Genomic DNA, 25606 nt, shown 5'->3' on the forward strand with positions numbered 1-25606 from the left:
TAACATAATCAGCACTCACAAAACAGAATAATTCTACAAGATTCTCTGAGAAGCCATGATGAAACCTGAATTTAACTCATTAGTTGAAACATTTATGTGGCTAACTACCATTTTTATAATTCATACTTGACACTAAAAACATCTGAATGGGGCAAATTGAAAACCTTCCAAATGAAATGAATGAAGCCCAGAGGAGCTAGCTAGTTTATATGTAAGGAAGCAACTGTGAGTAGTATACAACTTAAAAATTGCTCCAATGCTCATGAACATATGTCACTGGAGGAACTCAATATTCTAGTTTCAAAGGCAAATTGTCCCAGCAACTAACTTTTTTTATATACAAAATTTTAGTTGTAGAGGGACACACAGTATCTTTGTTTATTAATTTATTTATGTGGTGCTGAGGATCGAACCAGTGCCTCACACATGCTAGGCAAGCGCTCTCCCTCTGAGCCACCACCCCAGCCCCAGGTAATTTTTTAATAGATCATAAAAACATCTAAGCATGGAGACTAAAGGTGATGACCTGACTATCGTACAAAAGGCAAATAAATTAGTTATAACAAACACTATAAGCCAAAAACCCAATACATCAAGCAATACAACCAATACAAAACAATGTCTTTTTTCTCTTATAATTAGTTATAACAAACACTATAAGCCAAAAACCCAATACATCAAGCAATACAACCAATACAAAACAATGTCTTTTTTCTCTCTCTCTCTTTTTTTTTAAAAAAAAAGAGAGAGAGAGAAAAAAGAAGTCTAAGAAAGACAATAAATGGAGAAGTGCAAAATTATTTCCACTCCACAACCACTTATCAAAGTAAATGTTGCACTCTTTACTGCTTCCTGACTCCTGGAGGGAGGTCGACAAACTCCTCCACTGTGGACAGTACCCAGGTTGCGCCATTGAACTCAGCAGATTGCAGTGGACACAAGTGTACCTCACTGACCAGAAGAAGATACTCATCTCTAAAGTTCCCAGTGCAGGGAACCATCTGCTTCCACGTATTCTCCACTACACTGTTAAGAAATTGTCCCAGCCTCAAGCTAACAAGAACTGAACTAACAAGAAATTCAATTGCCACATTCACTAAAGCTGTACACATAAACAAGGTTTGAAAAGGAAGTCATACTTTATACTTTAAAACTTAAACTTTAAACACAGATTCTCAAAGAGTTTGGTCCTAGGATAAAGGAGGTTTTAAGAATGTCACAGAGAATAGCTGTCCAAGTCTAATACCCAATAGCACACAACAGAGACCATTTTTAAGAGACCTTTATTTACTACTGGTTTAGAAGAAAAAGATCCAAATAAATGCTTATTACTCTTTTCCATATAGTAAATGGAAAACTTTAAAGAAGACATTCCCTGTACACAGAAGTTAGGACCACAGGATGTTTAAGTGCAAAAACTGTACAAGACATGGGTTCACATCTCTGAACAACAACTTACTAGATATGGCCCTGGGAAAATGACTTGCCCTGTGTCCTCCTTTATAAAGCAGAGATAATGGAAATACCTACCCATAAGGGTGCTAGGAGGATGGGTTTAAACATAAAAAAATGCTTAAAACACTGTCAGCACATGAAATTAGAAGAAAACAATATCCATTTTTGTTATTTTTCTTATATTCATTGGGCATATGCTCTCTACTCTAAAATGGTTTTCATAGCAGATATATGGTAATATATGACTCCACTGTGTATATTCAATGTGTATGCCATCTATAAACTGTGAGGAAATTTTTAACAAAAACAAAATATATCTGCTTCTAGATAAGAATGAGATGCAAGAGAATATGGGTTCACTCACTAAAATGTTTAACAGAAATAAGTTACTCTTCTTTTAACAGTCTTCTCCAACCAGGAAAAGAAGGAGAAAGAGGGTTAATACTTAAACAGGAAATATTCCAGTGTTCAGAAATTATAACTCTGAGAGAAAATTAACATTTGATTTCCAACTATGTTGCCTCTACTTTTCAACTCAAAGACCAAGTGGCAAAGCTATTAAAGTTAACAGAGAAGAAAGGGGAATACTATATTTCTCCAGCATTTCCAGAGTGAACCCTATAAAAGGGCCTCACATGTTTTATATTCTTCCTATCACAGCATTACCAGCAGGACCAGCAGATGGCCACCAGAAGGCCCAGGACTGAGTTCAGCCAGGCCCGGTCCAGCCTATAGGGACTACTGCCCATAAACAGACTTCCAGACTTTAGGAAATGAACATCAGGCCACTGCCCCCTCAACTTCTAAAATGAAACAGAATTAAGTCTACCCAACAAATGCAATTTGGAGTAGAGTACCAGTCCTCTTCCATGAAATGCCCAAATCTGAGACCAAATGATCCTGTTTCAAGGTTTCTCCAAGACCAGCAAAAAACTTAAACTTTAAACATAGATTCTCAAAGAAAAATAGGGCAAAAGGACTGACAGAACTCTAGGTCCACAGTCTTGGCTATAATTAGCAGGTTCTTAGAGCAATGTTATTTGGGGTTCCATGTTGGATTTCCTTTGAATAAATGTTTACATAATGACAAGAGACAACAGGACTCTATGACCTCAGACAAAATGAGACCATGGGGCAATCCAGATCTGATCTGGTTCTGTCTACCTCGGTCACCAACAATACACATTAATGGAATATGTAAGGAGTAATAAACAATTTATGGAATCCATTACAACTCCCTCTCGTGACCAAAAAAAAATAATAATAATAAAACTTAAATTGTTCCAGGTAATGAAGAAACTTCAACAAGAACTATTACAACAATAGAACACTGAGAAATCAATTCCTAAAGACTTCCAAATGCAAAAACCAACTTGGGCACAAATTGCTTCAAACACTATGCTTCATGAAAGAAAACACTATAATTACTGTCAAAAGAAACATTTGAACAAGAAGTGGTTGAACATCACTGCTGTTATTATACCTAGTAAAAAAGTTACAGATTTCTATGGCATGCTTGATTGACTTTGGTTTTCCAAGTTGGAAATTCTTGCCATGTAAAAATAGCTTCTCAAATAGGATTCAGAGCAGGATTCTACAACAGCAGAGCATCAATAGGAAAGAAATTGGATTTGGAAAAAGAACTAAAAAGATATGAATAAAACACAGACTTAGATAATCCAACCTTCTATAATTGTTGGTTATAGAAAAGCAGTTGTCTCTATTAAAAATAGAGAAATGCCACTTGAAGAAAAAAGATGAAAGTAGCAGATGGCACAGGATTCCAAACCTCGTACATAAACAGCACTTCCAATCATCTTCCAGTGAAAAACACTGAGTGGCTGGGATGTCATCTTCCTATTACATTCAGAATGACTAAGTCTTTAACTACTTGAAAGTAGAATGAAATTTTATAAAGCATGGGTACCACACAACAGCAATGTGGAAAGCATGGCAAACAAAAACAGAGAAACAAATAGAGTTAAAAAGAAATAGAAATAAATAAAACAGTGGGCTATCATACACCAGAGGGATTTCTTAAGGGTAACCTACAGAAGAATTTTTGGAGTTAATACCAAGAAATGTTGCCCACTGCCTACAATGAAGCCAGACACTGGAAGGACAAACGTCCTCATCACAGCAGGGTGGTGCAGGCCACACTCGGACATTGGGTGTGCATCAATGAAGAGTTGCAACTCAAATTTTTGTTATTCACTTCCTTGCAAGTATCTTTAAATTAGAAGTAAAATTTATTTATGTGTTCGTATCAGTAGTGACTGCTTTTTGTATTTATTATTTTAATTCCTTTAAAGCCTATAATAAAATATCCATTACATCATGTAAAACTACATTACACATTCACATGAAAAATGTATTTCCAAAAGAAGTCATGAGATGAAATTTTTTAAAAATTAAAAATATCTTTCATATGTATCTCCTAATGGAAGTCTATTGGATTCTTATTATCAGATTCTGTACTTAATCTGTTGCCATATGATCCATAATCAGTAGAGATTGATTTCTTAAGGTCATTTCAAAACTATGTTTTTACAATGAGCCTTGATATTTATTAGTTATCAAAGATACTTGTTCCCTTCAAGTTGTATTTTCCTTAAATTATTATATATTCAGAAAGTACATGTAGGTTAAAGTTATGTAATTTTTATAACAACTGTATGATTTGTGTCTATGACAGGAAAACAGTGTTCAACACAAAATTAAGACAAAGATAAGATTCATAAGACAGGTATCTATAATCTTTGGTTAGTGCCTAATTTCAAAGGCATGATTTAATTTTTTTGTGCTCTTATTTTAATATAATGTAGAACATAGACATACACTTCTACAATATAAAATTGTGTGCATTAGTCTATTTTTCATTACTAAAACAAAACACCTAAGGTAGGCTAACTTTATAAAGAAAAAGGTTTATTTAGCTCATAGTTCAGGAGATTCAAGGGCATAGCACCAGCATTAACTCAGCTCTGGTAAAGATTTTAAGCAGATGGCATCACAGCAAGAGTATGTGTGAGAGAGAGAGAGAGACATCACATCGCCAGACAGGAAGGCAGACAGTGACGCAGGCATCTGTCTCACTCTTGTGACAACTTGCTCTAGCAAGAACTCAAGGGTCCCACAAGAGCTACTGTAAGAGCAGTACCCCCAGTGACTTCCCACGAGATTCCAGCTTTGGAAGATTCCATTACCTTCCACATTACCACATGGAAACCAAGTCTCTAACACATGAATCCTTTGGGAACAAACCACGTCCAAACCATAGCATGGCACTTACTAGAAAAAAAAGTCTGTGGTCAAGATTTTCCAGTCCTAGTGATTCATTCAGTAGAACAGCTATTTTTCAAAGGTCATGAGGAGGCACATTTTTCTTGCTATCAGAAACTGACTTTGGAGGCAAGACAAAGGGGAAGAGTACACCATATTTTGAAAGTCTATACTCAAAGTGTAGCATAGTAGTATGTCCTTGCTATTTTGACCTCTCTGTAAAAGCACCATGCAAAAAAATGTGCTTTCTCACCTTAAATATTTTAAACATGACATTGACTCACAAAGCCCTCCTTGTCACTGGCAAACTCTGTCCTCATCCCCATCTTAGCCTTATCCTCCAAAGGCTGAAAATATCTAATATTGAAATCAAGATAAATTATTAAGCAGAATGGATTTAAGCTAAAGGTACAATCCCTAAGAATTGCAGCATTATTATGAGAAACTAAAAAGTATGAATACATTTTAAGTCCTTATTTGATGACATCCATACTGCTATCAATGGAAAACTAAATGGGCCGGGCCATGCTGTACTCTGAACCAGATAGCTGATAAAATTTATGACTGATTTATTAAACCATTTAATAAGCTCAATTATTTTAAGACTCACAAATCTAATGTAATTTTCCAAATAATTAAAAGTGAAGGAAAATCTCAACTGATATCCATTTAAAAATAGCAAGCAAGTAATCCTGGCTGATGGACAGCCAGTTACAACATCAAGCAGCTATTTCCTTTCTTCTCGTTTCTTGAAGAAAGGTCACTAAAACTGAAATACTTTCATATGCCTTTACAGTTAAACAGGTGAAATTCAAAGGTCAAAGGTCATGAGGAGGCACATTTTTCTTGCTGTCAGAGACTGACTTTCGGAAGCAAGACAAGGGGGAAGAGTACATCACATTTTGAAAGTCTACACTCAAAGTGTAGCATAGTATGCCCTTGCTATTTTGACCTGCTGAAGGTCCAACACTATGGTCAGCTATAATGCAAACATACAATATAGACTATCACGGCAAATCAAATGGCTGGCATGGGCATTTGAATTCTCAGTATGCAGAACAATTATTCTGTCCATTAGATATTCCAATAAGTATTATGGTTTGGATATGAAGTGTTCCCCAAAGATATATGTGTTGATAGCTCAACCCAATGCACCAATATTCAGAGCTGGAGCTTGGGAAAGTGATCGAATCACGAGGGTTCTGACCACATCAGTGGATATATCCACTGACAGATGAATGGGAGGTGGTCAGGTCTTTGGAAGGTGGGACCTGGTTGAAGAAAGTGGGTGCTTGCAGACATGCCTTTGGGGACTATATTTTGTCCTCTACCCCCCCTTCCTGGCTGCCATGACATAAACAGCTTTCCTCTGCCACACCCTCTGCCATGATTTTTCTGCCTCAATACAGATCTAAAAGCAATGGAGCCAGGGGGCCAAGAATGAAGCCTCTGAAACTGTGAGCCAAAATAATTACTTCTTTCCTTATTTTCCTCAGGTATTGCTCACAGTGATAAAAAGCTGACTAACACAATAAGCAAAACTATGATTCCAAAATTAGACTTAACAATTTTAGTGGGTGGACCCATATATATGGGCAATTTGGTCGGCATGATTTTGTTACATAAGCAAATCGCTGAAGATTTCCATAAGCAAGAATAAACCTACAATACAATGAAGGAGAACACAACAGACATATGGTCTTAGTTCTCATAAATAGCTGTGCTGTCACTGTGGTTCTAGTAAGAAAACTCTGGGGTAAGTCTGACGATGCCACATCCATATTAGACTTTAAGCGAGTGGTGCCTAAAAGGAGTTGGGACAAATTTTAGGCCATAATTAAAATATCTTTGCTTTAAGTGATTCTGAACAGAACCTAAATGTGTGTGGTGCTACCTGTCAGAGATGCTAAAAGGGCTTCTGTACCAGGTGGAAGATGAGGCAAGAAAGGCTCTCAAGAAGTCCTCCCAATCTGAAGGGCTGTGGCCTGGCGCTGGTACAGATTATATTTCGCCAATTCTAGATTGCTATCTTTTGCACGTTTTCACACGCTTGAAAGCAACTCACGATTGTTGTCTGCCAGGCGGCAGCCCTGACGCAGTTGTCAGAGCTTGCATGTAAGCATCAAAATTTGCAGAACTGGTGTCAGCAGCTTGGAAAAATCCCAGGAACAACAGTGGAGCAATCTCATTTAAGCAATATGGTGTCGCCAAGGTTTTAATGGCACAGAATATGATATTGTGTGGAAAAATAAGAACATCGACACCCTGAGTCCAAAAGTGATTCAGAGGAATAAAACCCAATGTGAACAAGGTCTGAAGAATAATTGAAGCTTGGGTTTCCTGCTATTGCCACAACTGACATTTTAAGCCAGATCATTCTTTTTTGTTGTACAGGGAGGGATCAGGGAGCCTGTCCTGTGAATTATAGGATGGTTAACAGCATCCCTGGCTTCCATCCACTAGATGCCAATAACGTTTGACAAATATGACAGTCAAAAATGCCTCCAAATATTGTCAAAATGTCCCCTGGAGACCAAAATCTCCCCCAATTGAGAATCACCACCTTCGCCAATTTATTTTGCTTGCTCTTTCCTTTTCATGAATACACAAATGGACATATGTTTTTAAAAATCCAAAATAAGTCTTAACGAGCTGTTTCAAAAAGGAAACTCTAGGAGACAAACTATTGCGTTATAATTTGCAGAAATTTTTTTCTTAGTGGTACATCTTAAAATCGATAGCATCTTCAGTTCAATGAAATTCAGCCACCCACCATCCATTCCCCTTTGTTACAGAGCCCTCCTCCTGGTCTCCTTTGGAGGAATTACTTCCCACTGTGTAGTTTTAGTAGTATCCAGCTCTTCCCTAGCTAATGGTTCTCTGGTCTTCCTTTTGATTTTTTAGAACTGTCCAATATGCCTCTAAAAATTCCCTTGCTTCATAAGTTAACCAGAGTTAAGTTGCAGTCTTTCCATCAAAGAAATCTAACTGGAACAAGGTCCTTATTTAAGCTATCCTGATAGAAGACATTTCAGGATTTCTCCCTGCCACAAAGCTCACCAGCCTGTTAAAACTGTACTGCTTCTCACACTCACCACCTGGGAGAGTGAGTAGGGATGTACATGCAACAAGGTTGTAAAACTAAAACCGTGTGTGATGCGTTATGTCAATTCCTTGTGTTCATCTCTAGTTTTAAATGAAATTAAAGTGTTCTGTAATTAAAAGTCCTTTTCAAACAGGTTTATCTGAGACCGGCATGGGTATGTGCCTAAGTTTAGATCCTACATGTTGGAGAACACAGTTGACAATTCTCTGTGCATTTGAGGTGAAAAGACAAAATGTGGGCATATATGCGTGACAGCACTACAGCACGAGAACCATCTTCCAAAACTGCTTACAAGGCTTTATTCAAATTTAAGCAACAGACACAATAATGTATAAATGCTCTGCCACTCCAAAAAGTTGCATTTAAAAGACTGAACAGAAAACTTTCTTAATGTTTTTTTTAAAGTTTCTTCTTTGGTAGGGAAAAAATAAAAAGAAAGCTATTGATTCTTCTAAGAACTATCATATAGATGAACACATGCTTTTTGTCAAGATTTGACAGCTGGAAGTTTTCTTGAAGGAAGCTTCAAACAAAACATTTTAAAAAACTAAGAAGAAATAATATAAAGGCAGTACCACCCTCTGTTCTCCTTAAAGGTGACAGAAAATAAATTCTTTATCAATAGTCATTTGTCCAGGTTGTAGGTAGGCTGCCAGCCCCTTCCACGTGAGATATGAAATTGGCTCTCACTGGCACCTCTTATTCGTCTCATCTGCCCTTTCCCTTTCATGGACCTAGGCAGAGTGAACAGGAGTTGAAGAGCGAGGGAGGGAAAAACACAGACGCATCACAGTGAAGGTTAATGTAACAAAAAGCCTACAGCATATGGTGAGTGGGGGGAACAAAACAAAAAAAACAACAGAACAACAACAACAACAAAAGACAAACCTATGTGTTGTAGAATTAAGCAGTGTAACCCCAAGACTAACCCCAAAAAAAATCCTTATTAAAATAAAATTCAATTAAAAATACTAAAAATTCAAAGACAAGAAATGCTACCAGAACTTATTGATTTTCTTTGCTTCTTAATGAAAGTGATTTAAATTTTTTTTAATATTTAAACTTCACTATCTAATTATATACTCCATCAAACTAACCCAATTAAATAATTACAAAGTGCTACATGGGAATCTACTGAAATATATACAGACCCTTTTGGCAGTGCTAATTACATCTTGATTTTTTAAACCCTAAGCCATAAGCCTTTTCTACTTCCTGACAAAATGGTGGTCTTAATCTACAACTCATTCTGTTCCATATGTTTGTGCAAATTGTAGGCATGCTTAGCCGTTTGTCAAGAGAGAAAACATATTAGAGAACATTTTTCAAACCCCTCATCATGGGGATGAAAGACTTCAGGCCCAAAGAGGTTATATCAAATGTTGAAGGTCCTATAGCTAGTGAGGACAATCCAATTCAAAGATTCTTTACATTAATTCTCACAAACAAAATAGTTGCACAGTTCAAAACAAAACAGCATCAACTCAGAGGCAGGCATGTGTTTGGTGCTCACAGAAGAAATACATTCACAAGACCACATAATGCTCTGTGCTATATGCAAATGTCAGAAATAGCACAGATGGGAAGTACTTGACTCTATTTGGATTAAAATGTACTCACACATTTTTATGAATAAGTATATCCTTTAAGTCTTTAAAAAGTAGTACTTTTTGCCAAATAAGAAAAAAGAAAAATAATCTGTTATGTTTTGCACGCTGCTTTTTTTCAGTTTGTAGCTCTTCCCCGTCTTTTTTAATCAGCACATAAGGATCTACTTGACTGACTAGTATTCCACTGTAAGCACGAACCATAGCTCATCGTCCAGCCCCACAGGATGGTTTTTGCATTGCTTCAAATTTTCTACTATTACAAAAATACTTTAATGAGCATTCTTTTTTTATTTTTTTAAATTTTTTATTTGTTTTAATTAGTTCTACATGACAGTAGAATGCATTTATGTACTTTGATATGTCATACATAGATAGGATATAATTTCTCATTTTTCTGAGTATACATGTTGCAGAATCATATTGGTCATGTAGTCACATGTATACAGACAGTAATAATGTCTGTTTCATTCTACTATCTTTCCTCTCCCCACATCCCCTCCAGTCCCTTCCTTCTACCTAATCTAAGCTAACTCTATTCTTCCCTAGTGTCCCCCACCTTATTATGAATTAGCATCCGCATATTAGAGAAAACATTCACCCTTTGGTTTTGTGGGATTAGCTTATTTCATTTAGCATGATATTCTCCAATTCCAACCATTTACTTGCAAATGCCATAATTTCACTCTTCTTTAAAGCTAATATTCCATTGAGTGCATATATACTATATTTTCTTTATTCATTCATCTATTGAGGGACACCTAGGTTGGTTCCATGGTCCAGGTATTGTGAATTGAGCTGCTATAAATATTGATGTGGCTTCGTCACTATGGTATGCTGATTTTAAGTCCTTTCGGTATAAACCAAGGAGTGGATTAGCTGGGTCAAATAGTGGCTCCATTCCAAGTTTTCTGAGGAATCTGCATACTGCTTTCCATATTGACTGCTCCAATTTGCAATTCCACCAGCCATGTATAAAGGTACCTTTTCCCCCACATCCTTGTCAATATTTATTGTTGACTGTATTCTTGATGATTGCCATTCTGACAGGAATGAGATGAAATCTTACAGTAGTTTTGATTTGCATTTCTCTAATTGCTAGAGATGTTGAACACTTTTTCATACATTTGTTGATCAATTGTATTTCTTCTTCTGTGAAGTGTCTGTTCAGTTCCTTAGACCATTTATTGATTGGGTTTTTTGGTGTGAAGTTTTTTGAGTTCTTTATATATCCTAGAGATTAATGCTTTATTGGAGGTACATGAGGTAAAGATTTTCTCCCAATCTATAGGCTCTCTCCTCACTTTATTGTTTCCTTTACTGAAAAGAAGCTTTTTAATTAGAATCCATCCCATTTGTTGATTCTTGGTTTTACTTCTTATACTTTAGGAGTCTTATTAAGGAAGTCAGATCCTAGGCCATCGCTCGTGGTGAAGATTTGGGCCTATTTTTTCTTCTATATAGGTGCAGGGTCTCTGTTCTAGTGCCAAAGTCTTTGATCCACTTTGAGTTGATTTTTGTGCAGGATGAGAGAGATTTAATTTCATTTTGCTATATATAAATTTCCAGTTTTGCCAGCACCATTTATTGAATAGGCTATCTTTTCTCCAGTGAATGTTTTTGTCAACTTTTCTAGTATGACATAACCATATTTATGTAGGTTTGTCTCTGTGTCCTCTATTCTGTACCATTGGTCTACAAGTCTATTTTGGTGCCAATACCATGCCATTTTTATTACTACAGAAGTCTTTTAGTTACTATTCATAATACCATTAATAATTCAACTATAAAACAGAAGCATGTAATAGAAAAAATCTAGAGTAATAAAATGAATAAAATGTGAGTTTATCACCACAAGAAGGAATTATAGAAAATTTTGATTTCCAACATTACAAATGTATATAACATCTTAATTTTTTTTAAAGAGAGAGAGAGAGAGAATTCTTAATATTTATTTATTTTTTAGTTTTTGGCGGACACAATATCTTTGTTTGTATGTGGTGCTGAGGATCAAATCCGGGCCACACACATGCCAGGCGAGCACGCTACCGCTTGAGCCACATCCCCAGCCCAAAATCTTAATTTTTTAAGTGAGCCTATTACTAATTGGTGCTCTTTGTTAATGGGGTACTATGTATGACATATGCTACTCATCATTAACTACAATATTATTTACTTGAATACATAATAGCAGAATAGCAGGCATTTAATTTTCAATCTTTAAATACATTCATTAATAGATTTAGAAACTCCTGGGGAATCCTCAAAATTATTCTCATATATTGAGAAAACAAGGTTCACTGTTCATGTAACTAAGAACTATTAAGAGATACAATGATAATTTATAATTAAGTTTGGAAATAGGTAACATAGAACTAATAAGCACAATCCAAAACCAAAAAGTAGCCAATTTCATACATGTAGCACATTCTCAAGTACAGTCATAAGCTAATGATATGTCTTATTACAATCATTTTTCTCTAAAAATGTATGATGCATACAGCCAGTCCATCAGCATCTCTCTGCAATAACGTGAGACTCACCGCTTCTGGCTTTCAGATTCCTTCTTGGCTTGCTCCAATGCCAACTCCTCAGCGACCCTTCTTTTTAGTTCTTCATCAGAAACTAGAATCAACAAAGAGCAGGAGATAAAATAAGTGACTTCCTAAAAACAAAGGAAAGAAAACCCTCAGGAACACCAAGATGAGAAGGATCTAAGTGCACAAGTTCTGCCACGTGGTCGGTGTCTCCTTGAAACCTCCCAAGCACTACACTTCAAGAGTAATTTAACAAGAGTCTCCTGGTGACCCAGAAATTTCCACACCTGCCAAAATGCATAATAAACTCAAGGAGCTGCTTACTGCCCACTGGGGACTGATCCACTAGGTACAAATTTTTAAAAATGATGTCCCACCATTAAAGTCTAACAATTGTGTGTTAATGGAGGCCAAGCTGTAATGTACTTCAGAGAAGAAAGGATACCAAAATCTTCTCACTTCAATAACTGAATTTATTTAAGAAAGTCATTTACTACAATGAGGAGATCATTGTATTTACATTCTTTTTTCATGATTTATAAAAAAAGACATTTGTGATTTATGAAAATTTGGAAACAGGGCTGGGGTTGTGGCTCAGCGGCAGAGCGCTTACCTCGCACATGTGAGGCACTGGGTTCGAGTCTCATCACCACGTAAAAATAAAGAAAAAAAATAAAGATATTATGCCTATGTATAACTAAAAAAATATTTTTAAAAAATCTGGAAATCATGTTTTCTGGAATACATGTCATTCGAATTCAAGAGCGAACATCTGGAGGGAGACACAGAACACTGCTGAGGACACAGCTGGAGCTTTCCTAAATACCTGGTGACTTGATTTGAAACATCTGGCCTTTGCAATTCGAAGACTATGTTTGATATGTGATATGTTTTGTAAAGATTCTTACAACTATGATGGTAAATAAAATGGACAAGTTTTACATACTTCCTCATGAGCCTTGGGAAATATGCAAATAGTATCTCTTCTTCATTAGAAACTTGCTGCCTAAAATATGAGCAAAAGAGTACCAGAACCATTTAGGAGAATCTAGGAATACACACAGAAACCAAGCATTATTTCAAATGGTTGGACCTATTAGATGGAAAACGAGACAGAACTGTCTCTTCTCTCTGAATACATTACGTGATGAACTAGACATTCTATGTGCCTTTCCTAAGAGCATATGCAAAAACTTAATAGGATATGCAAAATCCTTAAATACTTGGCTAACCTTGAATAGTAGCAAAAATATATATGAATGCAATAAGGATGTTTTCTCTCAGTGGTGGACTATCAGAAAACAACAAAGCATAGTGTTGCTGGATCACCATCAAGATGATGAAAATAAAGAGGGGCAGGATGGTGCACGCCTGTAATGCCAGCAGCTCAGGAAGCTGAGATAGGAGACGGCAAGTTCGAGGCCAGCCTCAGCAACTTATCGAGGCCCTAATCAACGTACTAAGGCCCTGTCTCAAAGTAACAAATAAAAAGGGCTGAGGATATGACTCAGTTAAGTGCCCCTGGGTTCAAGCCCTCAGACAAAAGAAGAAGAAAAGGATAATGGTGAAAACAGAACCCACAGAACAGTGTCTCTGACAAGAGAACTCTTCTAGAGTACGCATAGTACAATATACAAAGAATTCTTACCCCTGAACAATAAAAAGACACCCCAATTAAAAATGGGCAAAGGACATAAACAGGCATTTCCCAAAAGAAGAGATGTAAGAATGGCCAATGAGCACATAAAAGCTGCTCAATAGCATTTCTCACCAGGCACATCAAAACCTCACTGACATAGCTTTAAAAACCTTAAATAAAATTAAAACCTCCCTAGGGCTGGGGTTGTGGCTCAGTGGCAGAGTGCTGGCCTACATGTGCAAGGCTCTGAGTTCAATCCCCAGCACCACATACAAATAAATAAATAATATAAAGGAATTGTGTCCATCTACAACTAAAAAAGTATATTTAATTTTTTTTAAATTTAAAACCTTTCTAAGACACACACACACACACACACACACACACAAAATGACACACCATTTCAAAACTTATATCATCAAAATGATACACAATAACAAGTGTCAGTGAGGATGGAGAAACTAGAACCCTCATCCATAGCCGCCAGGAGTATAAAATGGCACAGCTCCTGGGAAACAGTTTGGCATTTCTAAAACTGCAAAATGGAATAACCTTAGACCCCGTGATTCCACTCTCAGGTAAGGTAAATATTCAAGAGAATTGAAACCACATGTCTACACAAGAACTTGTTCAGGAATATTGATAGCAGTATTATTCACGAATCCCCAAAGTGGAGACAACCAAATGCCCGTCAGCTAATGAATGGATACAGGAAGGTGCTCTCACAGTATACTAATAGGCCATAAAAAGGAAATGAAGTACTGATACATGCTATGACATGGATAAATCTTAAAAACATTATGCTAACCAAAAGAAATCAGGCACATAAGGTTAAATATGTGGTGAGCATTTCGTTTGCCAAAATCCAAACAGAAGAATCTTAAGGTTTCTACTTTGAAATGGTCACACAAAAACTAGAGAAACAATTGGACAGAAAATTCTGTAAGTATTCAGGAAAATCTTAAGTTTTTCCACAATTAAATGTTTTAAAACAATACAAATAATTGCTGAGAAATTGCCAGCATAATAGCTTGCCAAAGAATCTAAATAGTTTGGTTTTCTACCAGCCAGACTTTGGGTAAATATATTCAACTTTTGACTTTTGGATACTCACCCTAGGTTAGGTGTACCTGTGGGCTACGAAGTTCTAGACTACGCACTTTGCAAGGTGATGATTTCCACATTTCCATCTACCTCTCAGAAATGAGCAAAACAATGTGATGCTAACTTTTCAAATTGTACGCAGACAGCAACTCCATAAGAAGAAAATATTGAAATAAATATTAATCTAATTAGTCCTACCTATCTACACTCTGAAGTTAAGCATGCTAATTAGGATCAACACACTGTAGACCTACCTATCTAAAATCATGCTGCTTCTCCTAGATTAGTTCCAATTACAACACCAAAAGTTTTCTCAAGCAAAACTCAACCAGATTCTCAAGCAAAATTTAATTTGTCAATTAAAACTAGGCTTCTGTGAGACTTCAGTCTACCAACTCTTAAGTATAGTTAACAGATCAGCTTTGAAAATGAGCTGAAAGTCTCACATTATCTTTTTGTTGTTTAAAGTTTCTTTCCAACTTTATTGATATAACTGACAAAAAATTGTATATATTCAAGATGTACAATGTGATTATTTCACTTAAATACAAATTATGCTATAATTACTATAATCAAACTAACATATCAACTACCACACATATTCATCATCTGTGTGTATATGGAGTGAGGACACCCAAAATCCACTTTCTTGTCAAATTTCAAGTAAATGATACAATATTATAAAGTCACTCTGCTTTAAGTTCTATATCACCAGAACCTACCTTATAATGTCAAGTTAATGTGCTTTCACCAACATCTCCCTATTCCCCACTCCATCCACAGCCTCTGGCAACCATTGTCCTCTTCTCCATTTATTCTCTATGTCCATGTATAAGCGAGATCATGCAGGATTTGGTTTTCTGCATCTAACCTATTTCACTTAGCACAATGTCATCTTTTCATAGTGCATATTATGCCTGTGACATAGGGGCTACCTATAGAGGAAAATCCAAAATGAGCAGTGAGCTTTGTACTCTGATGTGATCAACTGGTAGAACAAGGAGGCCACCTTTGGTGGATGGGCATGAAGCCAAATGGGCGAGGCCCTTCAGAGGCAGTGGTGTGGGCACACGGAAATTCAGCTTAAAAGGTAGATGTTTCTTTCCCTGCACCCTTCGGTCAGCCGTTCGTTATCAGCCCCACCGCCTGCTGTAGGGTGAGGAAAAGACAGATGAGGCTATGAGACAGGGAGGGAAGTGGGGACAAGAAAGGACCAGCAACTGAACGGGCAAAACTCCAGGGCTGCTGAAGACACGCTCAGTGACCAGCTAGGTGACATCACTTCTGGTATGTAAAGGGACCCAAGCACAGCTGTCTTTCTAAGGCCCTCACTACTTACAGAAAAGAAGAAAAAAAATTCACAACTTTTTGGTCTCAAGTCCAGGGTCAAATTCAAAAATGTAATTGCCTTAGCTACAATCAAGAATTTATGATAACAAAAGAAAAATATGACCTAGGATAAAAAGTTTAAAATCTAAAATAGCAAATCAAAGCACAGATGGGAAAATAAACCAGGGTGGTAATGAGTTTTTAGCAAATTTAAGCTTCATGTTATTTGTTTTTAAATCAATAGAATACAGAAAGCAAAAATATATTTCTTTGGATAGGTCAGATCCAAAGTGCATAAGGGGAAAAGATACACCATTTGGAGACCAGTATTTAAAGTGGCCTTTCTGAAAACACTCTTCAGCTCTTAGGATCTGAACATTTTCTCAAATAAAACTGTTATTAAACTAAAAGGTCAGTGTTTCAGGATGGACTACTTTAAGGGAAGCACAGGAAAGGCCAACTTTGCCTATTAGCACAGTGAGTCTCCAAGCAGATCTTTAGGAGCTGGCAAAGTTTGTGAAGGAGAAAAAGAGTAAAAGCAAAATGTTCAAGCCATATAAATCAGACTTGTCGTGGAAATTTGCAAAATGATTTCAAGTTCAGTAAGTATGGTTTCATGGCTTTTACATACATACATTCCCCTTAAAATGTGTTAAGGCAAGAGAATGTTTTCTTCTCATCCTTGACCCTGCACTTCTTAAATCTTCTCAGAAATCATTTTAATTTCTTTCTCAATAGCAAATGTATCTTAATGAACACAAACACTGGTGTTTTGACACTGACCATAAAACATGAGAAACGGTCAAACACTACAGTTGCTTGGTTATAGGAAGTATGGCCCTAAACCCTTTATGTGAAACTGTTGTTATAAATTATAAATACTTGAATGATTAAAAGCAGCTGATGATTTCTAACAAATTTTGTTGCTAGTCCAAAGAATTGTCTTTACTGATAGCCTAGGAATCTTTTAACTCTCTTAGTAATCTAATTACTAAGCTATAAATTTGGGGTTGGGACCAAACGAAAAACTTAAAGATTTCTAAATTATGCTTGATTCTGAGTATTCTTAGGAACTGAATATCGTATTCTTCAGAGAAAGTGTTGCACACATACAGCACACCTCTTCTCTTACATGACGTGCAGCCAAATTTCTGTTTTCTCTAGCAAACTAACAAGCGGGAGTGGGGACAGACACTAAAATGCATTTAAGACAGATCCCTGAAAGGTGAACAGAAATGACTCCAAAAGAAAAAAGGACTTTATAACCTCACCACCTATGGGGGGAAAAATTGAAGACTGGAAATCAACCATGATTTAGGACTTCTTACGTGAACTCCCCAGACCTCAAGGGACAGACCAACCAATTTCCTTTGCAACTTATCCCATGTATGATTTTCCTTTCCTCCATTTTATTTGAATAATCCTTTCACATTAATTCCCTCCCTAATTATAGTGTTTCTTAAATAATCTCTATAAACTGCTTAATAAAAATTATGGCTTCCTACTTTAAAACAATATCAGATTCTTTGGGATTTTTCCTTAACTGCATTTCTCATTTTGGTTTTACTATGTGCCGATACATACCATTGAAATTATGTAAAGCCTATTATTTCCTGTGCTAGCTTACAAACACTAAAGGGTAAAGATCTACTATGAGAAGAAAATAAATATATGAGATTGCATAATATCATATTTTATTTATTTATTTGGTACTAGAGATTGAACTCAGGGGCCCTACATCACTGAGCCAGATTCCCCAGCCCTATTTTGCATTTTATTTAGAAACAGAGTCTCACTGAATTGCTTAGCACCCTGCTTTTGCTAAGGCTGGCTTTGAACTCATGGTTTTCCTATGTCAGCCTCTAGAGCCACTGGGATTACAGGCCTGTGCCACAATGCCCAGCTCATAATATCAGATTTTTAGACAGTGATTCTGACTCTCACAGGATTGAGATAGTTGAGCCAAAGCTTAGAGCATAAGATACATCCAAATTAAATTTTCAGCACCATAGAAATCCCCATTAATCTATAATTTCAATAAATTCATTAATAGGAAAAGAAAATGTGTTGTCAACAAATACTAATGAAAGCATCCCATGCAATCAATGAAATACAATACACAGTATATTAGAACTAAATGACACTGCATGTGCTGAATAAATCTTGTCCTACTCCTTACCTTCTAAAAGAGATAGGGTTTGATTGGGAGGAGAGTCAAAACATGACTAGGATAAATCTCAGGGGTGAGAAATAAATGGTTTGCCATTTGTGGCACAATCTAATTTTCAACAAATAAACCTGATATTCTCATATTCTCTCTCTCTCTCTCTCTCTCTCTCTCTCTCTCTCTCTCTCTCTCTCTCTCTCTCACACACACACACACACACACACACACACACACACACACACACAGAATATAAGTACATTGGGCTGACAGTTACCTTCACTAACCTGTAAGGAGAATGTACCTAAAGGCCGCCTTCAAAACACTGCCATCTGTCATACCTGGCAGGGTAACTGTGGCTACTTACACATTAAAGTTAATGAAGATGGTAGAATGAAAATTCTTAACTGCACATTCATAATCATCAATATTGTGTCAGAAGGAACAGTGTTACAAAGAGTTTGGCAACCTAAACATTAACAGCATCAAGTTAATGGTTTATTTTGTAGTATTATTGCTCCATCAGGATTTATATACCTTTGTAAATTTCTAATTTGAATGGCATAATATGCAAATAATGTCCATTTTATTGTTTGCTTCACAGTAAGCACTCATAGAAACCGGTTCCATGTTCCATTCTATGTGAAAACAAACATCAATACTGGGCTACAGAAGCTGTACAGCCAGAGACAAGCTCGTAACTCATATTCTACAGTTTTCACGTTTTTAAGTAGACAATTCGTAAAACCAGAATTGAGAATCAGATCTATCTAGTATTTCATGTCTTAATATCCTGAATAATAGTTGCAAGATCTCACAAAGCCTCTAGGAAAATAAGATCTATAATTTAAATTAAAAAATAATAATTACCTCTGGATATTGCTTTTTGATGCATAGCTTAATTTTTTGTTTGTTTCAGAAATGGATATATTTTGTTCACTGGGGATAAAACTATAAATTAAACAGCATTAACTCTCCAATCCCAAATGAAGTACAAAAAAAACACCAAAAACTTGTTTCCATTTAATTAAAATAGTTAAAGGTTCGATCTGAAGGAGTCAAGAAATGCAGAGAGGATCACATGGAAATGAAGGGGATTCGGTCTGCTCTTGGCAGGGCCACAATTCATTTTTGTAATTTTGTTCAAAACACTTCATTGCTTTAGGCCAAGACTGTCTCATATGTAAAATCAGGGTCCAAACCAGCAAATTCCCAATATCCCTTCCCTTCTGTTTTAAATGGGAGACTGATGGATTGGATTCAGCCTTGAGCCTTCACTGGCCCTAAAAAGGCCTCTGGAATGAAGAAGGTAAAGGAAAACTACAGTTTATCACAGGAAACATATATTGTCAGTTGTTTGCTTGGAGTGACAATTTATTCATTTACAGAAATTGTCTCTCAGGTACCCACCCTGCAAACCACCAAAACCAGCCTCTAGGCTTTACAAAGGAAAAGGAAAAACAAATGCAGGCTTTGCTAGGTAAATATGTGCAGGTGTTCAACAAAAACTTGTTAATTGTTTAATTTGTGGAGTCAAGCATCAGTCATTAGTAAAATAAGTCACACCTACTTTGGGGACAGCTTAGGGAAGATTTAGAAGAAACATATACACACTGTAAAATATAAAGACTGACTGCTACTCAGAAAAGAACCCTCCAGACAAATCCCAGCTCTCCAGCCTCCAATAACCCTGCTGCCACCACCAGGTTTCTGCTTCTAACCCTCCTGTACAAAGAATCTGAAGCCACCACTACCAACAGCATGTTGCTCATGAAGGAGAGGGCTGGGCATTCACCAGTCACATACCCCACTGGCCACAGAGTAGCAGTCTGAATGTTTAAGCTCCATTTTCTGTTCTCTCATCTACCATATGAAGTTATTTTTCTTTTTAACTTTTTCCCCCAAAATCAAAAAGCCTCCTCCAAACTAAAGAAAGCAATCAATTCACCAGGTAACAAATTCTTGCTGATCTAATCCTACACTAGGCTTTATGAGAGATGAAGACATATAAAATGGTTCCTGCCATTAAGGATATAATAATGTATCTGAATCAGTAAAATTGTGTTCCTAAATTGTGTTTAGTATCAAGGAAAGTCACCAAGGTCAACTATAGTTAAAGAGTTAGGACTTGAGCGATGACCTAAATTAAACAGATGGAAAGGAAAAAGATTTGATTATAAGAAGTAAAAACAGAAGGGTAAATAGTGCTAAACGGTAGGGAGCTTTAGAAACTAGGCAGGAATTTTAAAAAGAAATGTTTAAGAAACAGGGCATCGCAGACAGTTACAAACCTAAAAAAAATGTAGCAAAATAAGGTGTTATGGGAAATGTAATTTGGTACATGTTTGCAGACAGACCAGGGAGGGAAAACACAAGGCAATGAGTGGTGATCTGAGTGTAAACCTGCCCTCCCCTCAAAGCAGCAGCACCTCCCGGGAACTTGTTACAGAACCGCCAAATCAAAAACTCTGGGGAAGGGGCCCAACAAGGTGTGTTAATAAGTGCTCCAGGTGATCTTGCTGCACACTGAAGTTTGAGAGCCACTGGCAAATGGTGATGATGACCTGGAGTAGGAGACTGGCCATGAAGGTGGAGTCTGAGGTACAAGACAGATCACTGGGAAAAACCGATCATCTGAGACTAAGAGATGAAAGAGAAAGATGTCAAAGGTGCATCCAGATGCCAGAAAATTAATACCCATGATGGTCAATTAAGTAAAGAAGGAGAGGCTATTTGGGGAAGAAAGATAATGAGCTCAGTTTCAGACATGCTCAACTGAAGGTAATGGTAGAACCACCACATGGAATTGTACGCAATTAGATATTTGATCCTGAAAACTCAGATTTGATTTGAGACTTGGCTGGAAATGCTGATTTAGGAATGACTGTTACAGATCTGAGCTCAGTAAATTCGACCAGGAAAAAAAAAAAAAAAAAAAAGTGTGCAAAGGAAAAAGGGTAAAAGCCCGAGGAATAGGCCTTAAAAATTCATCAGATGAAGAAGGGGAGTTTAAAAAAAAAAAAAAATCATTAGGTACAAAGAAGAAATATAGTTAAGAAATGAACCAAGGTAGCACATGTAGAAATGCTAAATAGATTTTATCTCAGGTGCCAATTCTGATCAGTTGGCAGGAGCTGCCTGGGGTGCTGTGTGTAGAAGGACTCTGAGGACAACTCCAGGTTGGGGGAATTAGTGTCTACCCTGGGCACAGGAGGAAGAACTGGCAATATGGGTTACAATTACCTGCCATTCCACAGAGCGCATGGAAATCAGATTGTGTGAGCATCAGCCATCAGTGGGAGGAGATTGGTGGAAGGCAGCAATTATAGGTCTTAAAACTGAGACAGGAAGTGGTAAAAATTATAAATAAAAGAAGATTTTCACAAATAGTAGAAATCTGTGCATGTTTGAAAGCAGTCATGATCAATAATCACTAAATTATAAGATACAGATGGATGCTAGTTATTATTTCTCCAAAGAAATTTAGAGAATATAATGTATATATTACTCATAAAGAGCAGGCTACACACAGTAACTTAAAGCAATTAATCTTTATATATTATTCTCTAGTACATTTTCCTAATGACCATCTTAATACAGGTTTCACAGCATCTTTTTTAAGAATATTTCATAACATTAAAACAGAGTAGACAAGCCCAGTTCACATGCTAAAAAAAAAAAGGCTTCAAACAACACTAATGCCCTTACCTAAATAATTTGTTTTGGTAAATAGAACCACAAATATCATTCTGATTCTTAATTCATAAATCATCTTCTCTCTATTGTTATGAACTAGTCTGTGTTTTAGTCATATGTATATGATCAAATATATATATATTTAATCTTCAAATATATTACATACTAATAAAATTCCTGATTTCAACTAATATACTACTTAGTTCTTTAAGCTCTGATACTATTTTGTAAAGAAGACTTTCAATTTATCTTTAGATACAATCAACGTGCAAGGAAAGCTTAAAGACTCAAAAGTCTGAAAATGAAATCTATCTTCTAATCCACCTAACTTTCTACAGCCTTAGGAAATCCAACTAAACCAATCTCCACACTTCATTCTTTAATTTATTTATTTATTCTAATTTGTTATGAATGACAGCAGAATGCATTTCAATTCACAGTACACATATAGAGCACAATTTTTCCTGTCTCTGGTTATACACAAAGTGGAGTCACACCATTCATGTCTTCATACATGTACTTGGGAATAATGTGTCCATTTCATTCCGCTGTCTTTCCTACTCCCCTTCCCCCTCCCTACCCCTCCCTCCCCTTTGTCCTATCTAAAGTTCCTCCATTCCTCTCATGTTCCCTCCACCCCCCACCATCCCCATATGGATCAGCATCTTCATATCAGAGAAAACATTCGACCTTTGGTTTTTTGGGATTGGCTTACTTACCTTAGCATAATATTCTCCAACTCCATCCATTTACCCACAATTGCCATGATTTTTTTCTCTTTTAATGCTGAATAATATTCCATTGTGTATATGTACCACAGTTTCTTTTCATTCTTATGAATGAAAATAAAATGTGTGACTCAATAACAACCCTTTTTAAAAAGGAAGAAAACGTGAGTCCTATGTCTAGATATGGACCACTGTTGGACAATGGAAATACTGGGAGGATCCCAGACCTGGGGGTGTCAGTGGCTGCACAGAGAGCCCTTTAAGGGTGAGATGCCAAAAGGACCTATTTAACATACTGGCTAACCACTGCAGAACAATGGCTTCTCCTGGGAAGTTTTTTAAAAGCAATTCAGATTTTATACCCATGCCTAATTCATATTTTATTTATGATAGCTCAAATATATTAAAATGCCGAGACAGCATTATACATATTGGTATAATATTTTTCATTAAGCTATAGTGCAATATCCTGGGCTTTGTTTTTTATTTAATTCACATTGTGATAATTAGATCAGCCTCTTTTGAAGTCAGACTATAATACCTATGGCTCTGTTATTTTTTCCTTCATCTAAAGTAACAAATCTCCACTTAATGTTCAGAAAACACCATTTCAATGTATCATAAGTAGTTATAATCTCTAATAAAACAAAAATAATTCTCTGCGAAGCTTTGTGGAAGCTCTGTGACTTAGCTGGTCACAGCTGATTTTACCACTTTTAAAATACAAGGCTGCACACACAAAGATTTTAAGACCAAAGCATGGTGTTGTCTTTTGTTTAAATGCAAGGATACACTTACATTTTTTTCTAAAAGTAAAATAAATTCTCCACCATAAAGTAAGACTGCACAGAGATCACAGGAAAAAAAAAAACCTTATGATCATATTCAAAATGATACAGAATCTCCTTAATACCAATGTTATATAGGGGTGGGATTTCTCCTTAAGAAGCCCTTCATTTTTGTAACGTACTCCATTTTGTAAGGTGGGTATCAATTCTGTAGAATTCCAAGGACCACATAAAATAGCAGTGAAAAAAGACCAGTGGTTCTCACCCTTCTCAGCTGGGGCTCTGCTCTTGTGATTGTTGCTGTTGTTTTGTTTGCAGTGCTGAAGAACAAACCCAGGGCTCAACATGCTGGGCAAGCACTCTACCTCAGAACTAGCCCCCAGTTCTGCTTTATAACAGCAAATATTTTACAATTACTGTCCTGAAATGAAACAGATAATAATCTAACAAAATTTTTAATCAATATAATGCCCCAAGTATTATATTTAAAAAGAAATAAAGGAAGCTGATTTATAACAAAATAATGGCATTTTACTATGTAAATGCTCAACCATAACTACTCTAGAAGATGCAATAAAACAGCCTGAATATTGAGTTTCTGTGTAAATCACCACAAATGCAAAAGCTGTAGCTACTGCTACAGAGTTAATTGCATTTCTAGAAAATTCAGTATATTTTAAAACCATGCAAAACATACTTTGGGCTTATATTTAAATCAACTAAGTTCTAGGCCAGGTAAACAGGTTTGTAACTGCTCAAATTTCTGACAGGACAATCAGAAGTTGAGGGCACAGGACAATCCTTTGAGGTGCAGAACTGCCCTAAACACTGTGGGCATCTGGATGCCTGACTGGACCTGTGAGCACCAGCACCTCCCCCACAGATTTCCAAAGTGCCTAAAGCATGCAGTAATTTCCAAAGTTGGGCTGTACTACCCCACCACAGAGTACTATCCATTTAGCTAAGCTAAAATATTCACCCTAAAAAAAGGGAGGGGGATTTATATCACTTATTATTTTCAAAGCCACTGATAACCAACAAATAATTCACTAATATTATTACAGGTTTTTTTTTTTTTAAACACAGATAAAAATTTAGAGATGACACTAACCTCTCCTCCCCAACACAATGTTTGCCTTTAGGTGCTCATCTCCATGCTCACCAAAAAACATATTTGCCCAGTCCACTTATAAAGACCATTTTGAATTTCCTTGGGGGATCCAAAATTACTCTGCTAATCATCAAACTGTCTTTTCTGTCTTTTTTTTTTTTTCTCTCTCTCTCTCCTGATACATTTAGAGGAGGTGAGGCCTCCACTACTAATTCAGACGCAAACTGCAGCCTAAAGAAAGACCCCAGGTGTCTGTGATGATATCACAAGAGCACATGCACAGAAAAACCAGGGAGGTACAGAACAAACCCCATCCACCCACAAACTGCAAAGGTGTGCATTACTAAGCATTTGCAGATATTTTCAGGTTCCTAAGAGACCAATTTCCCAAGCACAGATTTCTTTCAGACTTACTTCCCATCAAAATGATCTACATCTGACCAATTAAAACTGCATGATTCTTACGTGACAATATCCGAATTAACACCAAAAACAAAGAGTTCAATAAGACCCCATCTTTCTATTTATATTCATGGAAAATAAGAAAAGGATTTAAAGTTACTCACCCTAAATTAACTACCAATAATCTACCAAGATCCCTTTTTGAAATTAAGGAAGTGAAGATTTAATAAGTAATAATTTCTCTTATAAACACCAAAAACAACATTAGCTTTTGGATACCATAATATGAAGTTATCTAGAAGAAATGGTAGAAAGGCAGCAAGGAAGAGTACAATCTAAACCTATATGACACTTAAAAAAAAATGCATTTAGAATTCTTTTCAAGTACCTTCAGCAATTGGATCCAGTCCTTTTAAAAAAAAGTGTTATCAGGTAGAGGTCCTTAGGGGAATTGACTTAATGAAACTAATAATTAGAATATCAACTGATTCTCCATAAATAATAACTTCCAACATACACGATGATTTCCTCAAATAATTTGCTAAGTAATTTGAGATTTCCTCTCAGGGAATGTTCTTACCAAGCCCTCCGCTACTCTCACCCCTTGCCCCACCTCCCATCCTGTTAGTGTAAGTGAACATAAATCTTCTCTAATTCT

At 36.4% G+C, this 25606-nt stretch overlaps 1 protein-coding gene across 3 annotated transcripts in view; it reads right to left on the minus strand.

Moving 5' to 3' along the window:
* Chchd3 (coiled-coil-helix-coiled-coil-helix domain containing 3) overlaps positions 1 to 25606 on the minus strand; it is a 267688-nt gene that overhangs the window by 198231 nt on the left and 43851 nt on the right. For all 3 annotated transcript variants that reach the window (XM_040291411.2, XM_021730373.3, XM_005331087.4), the window contains exon 3: positions 11994 to 12075. In XM_040291411.2, the coding sequence (XP_040147345.2) occupies positions 11994 to 12075 (82 nt within the window). The remainder of the gene's footprint in view (positions 1 to 11993; positions 12076 to 25606) is intronic.

Source organism: Ictidomys tridecemlineatus, chromosome 2, assembly GCF_052094955.1.
Source record: "Ictidomys tridecemlineatus isolate mIctTri1 chromosome 2, mIctTri1.hap1, whole genome shotgun sequence".
Classification (NCBI taxonomy): domain Eukaryota; kingdom Metazoa; phylum Chordata; class Mammalia; order Rodentia; family Sciuridae; genus Ictidomys; species Ictidomys tridecemlineatus.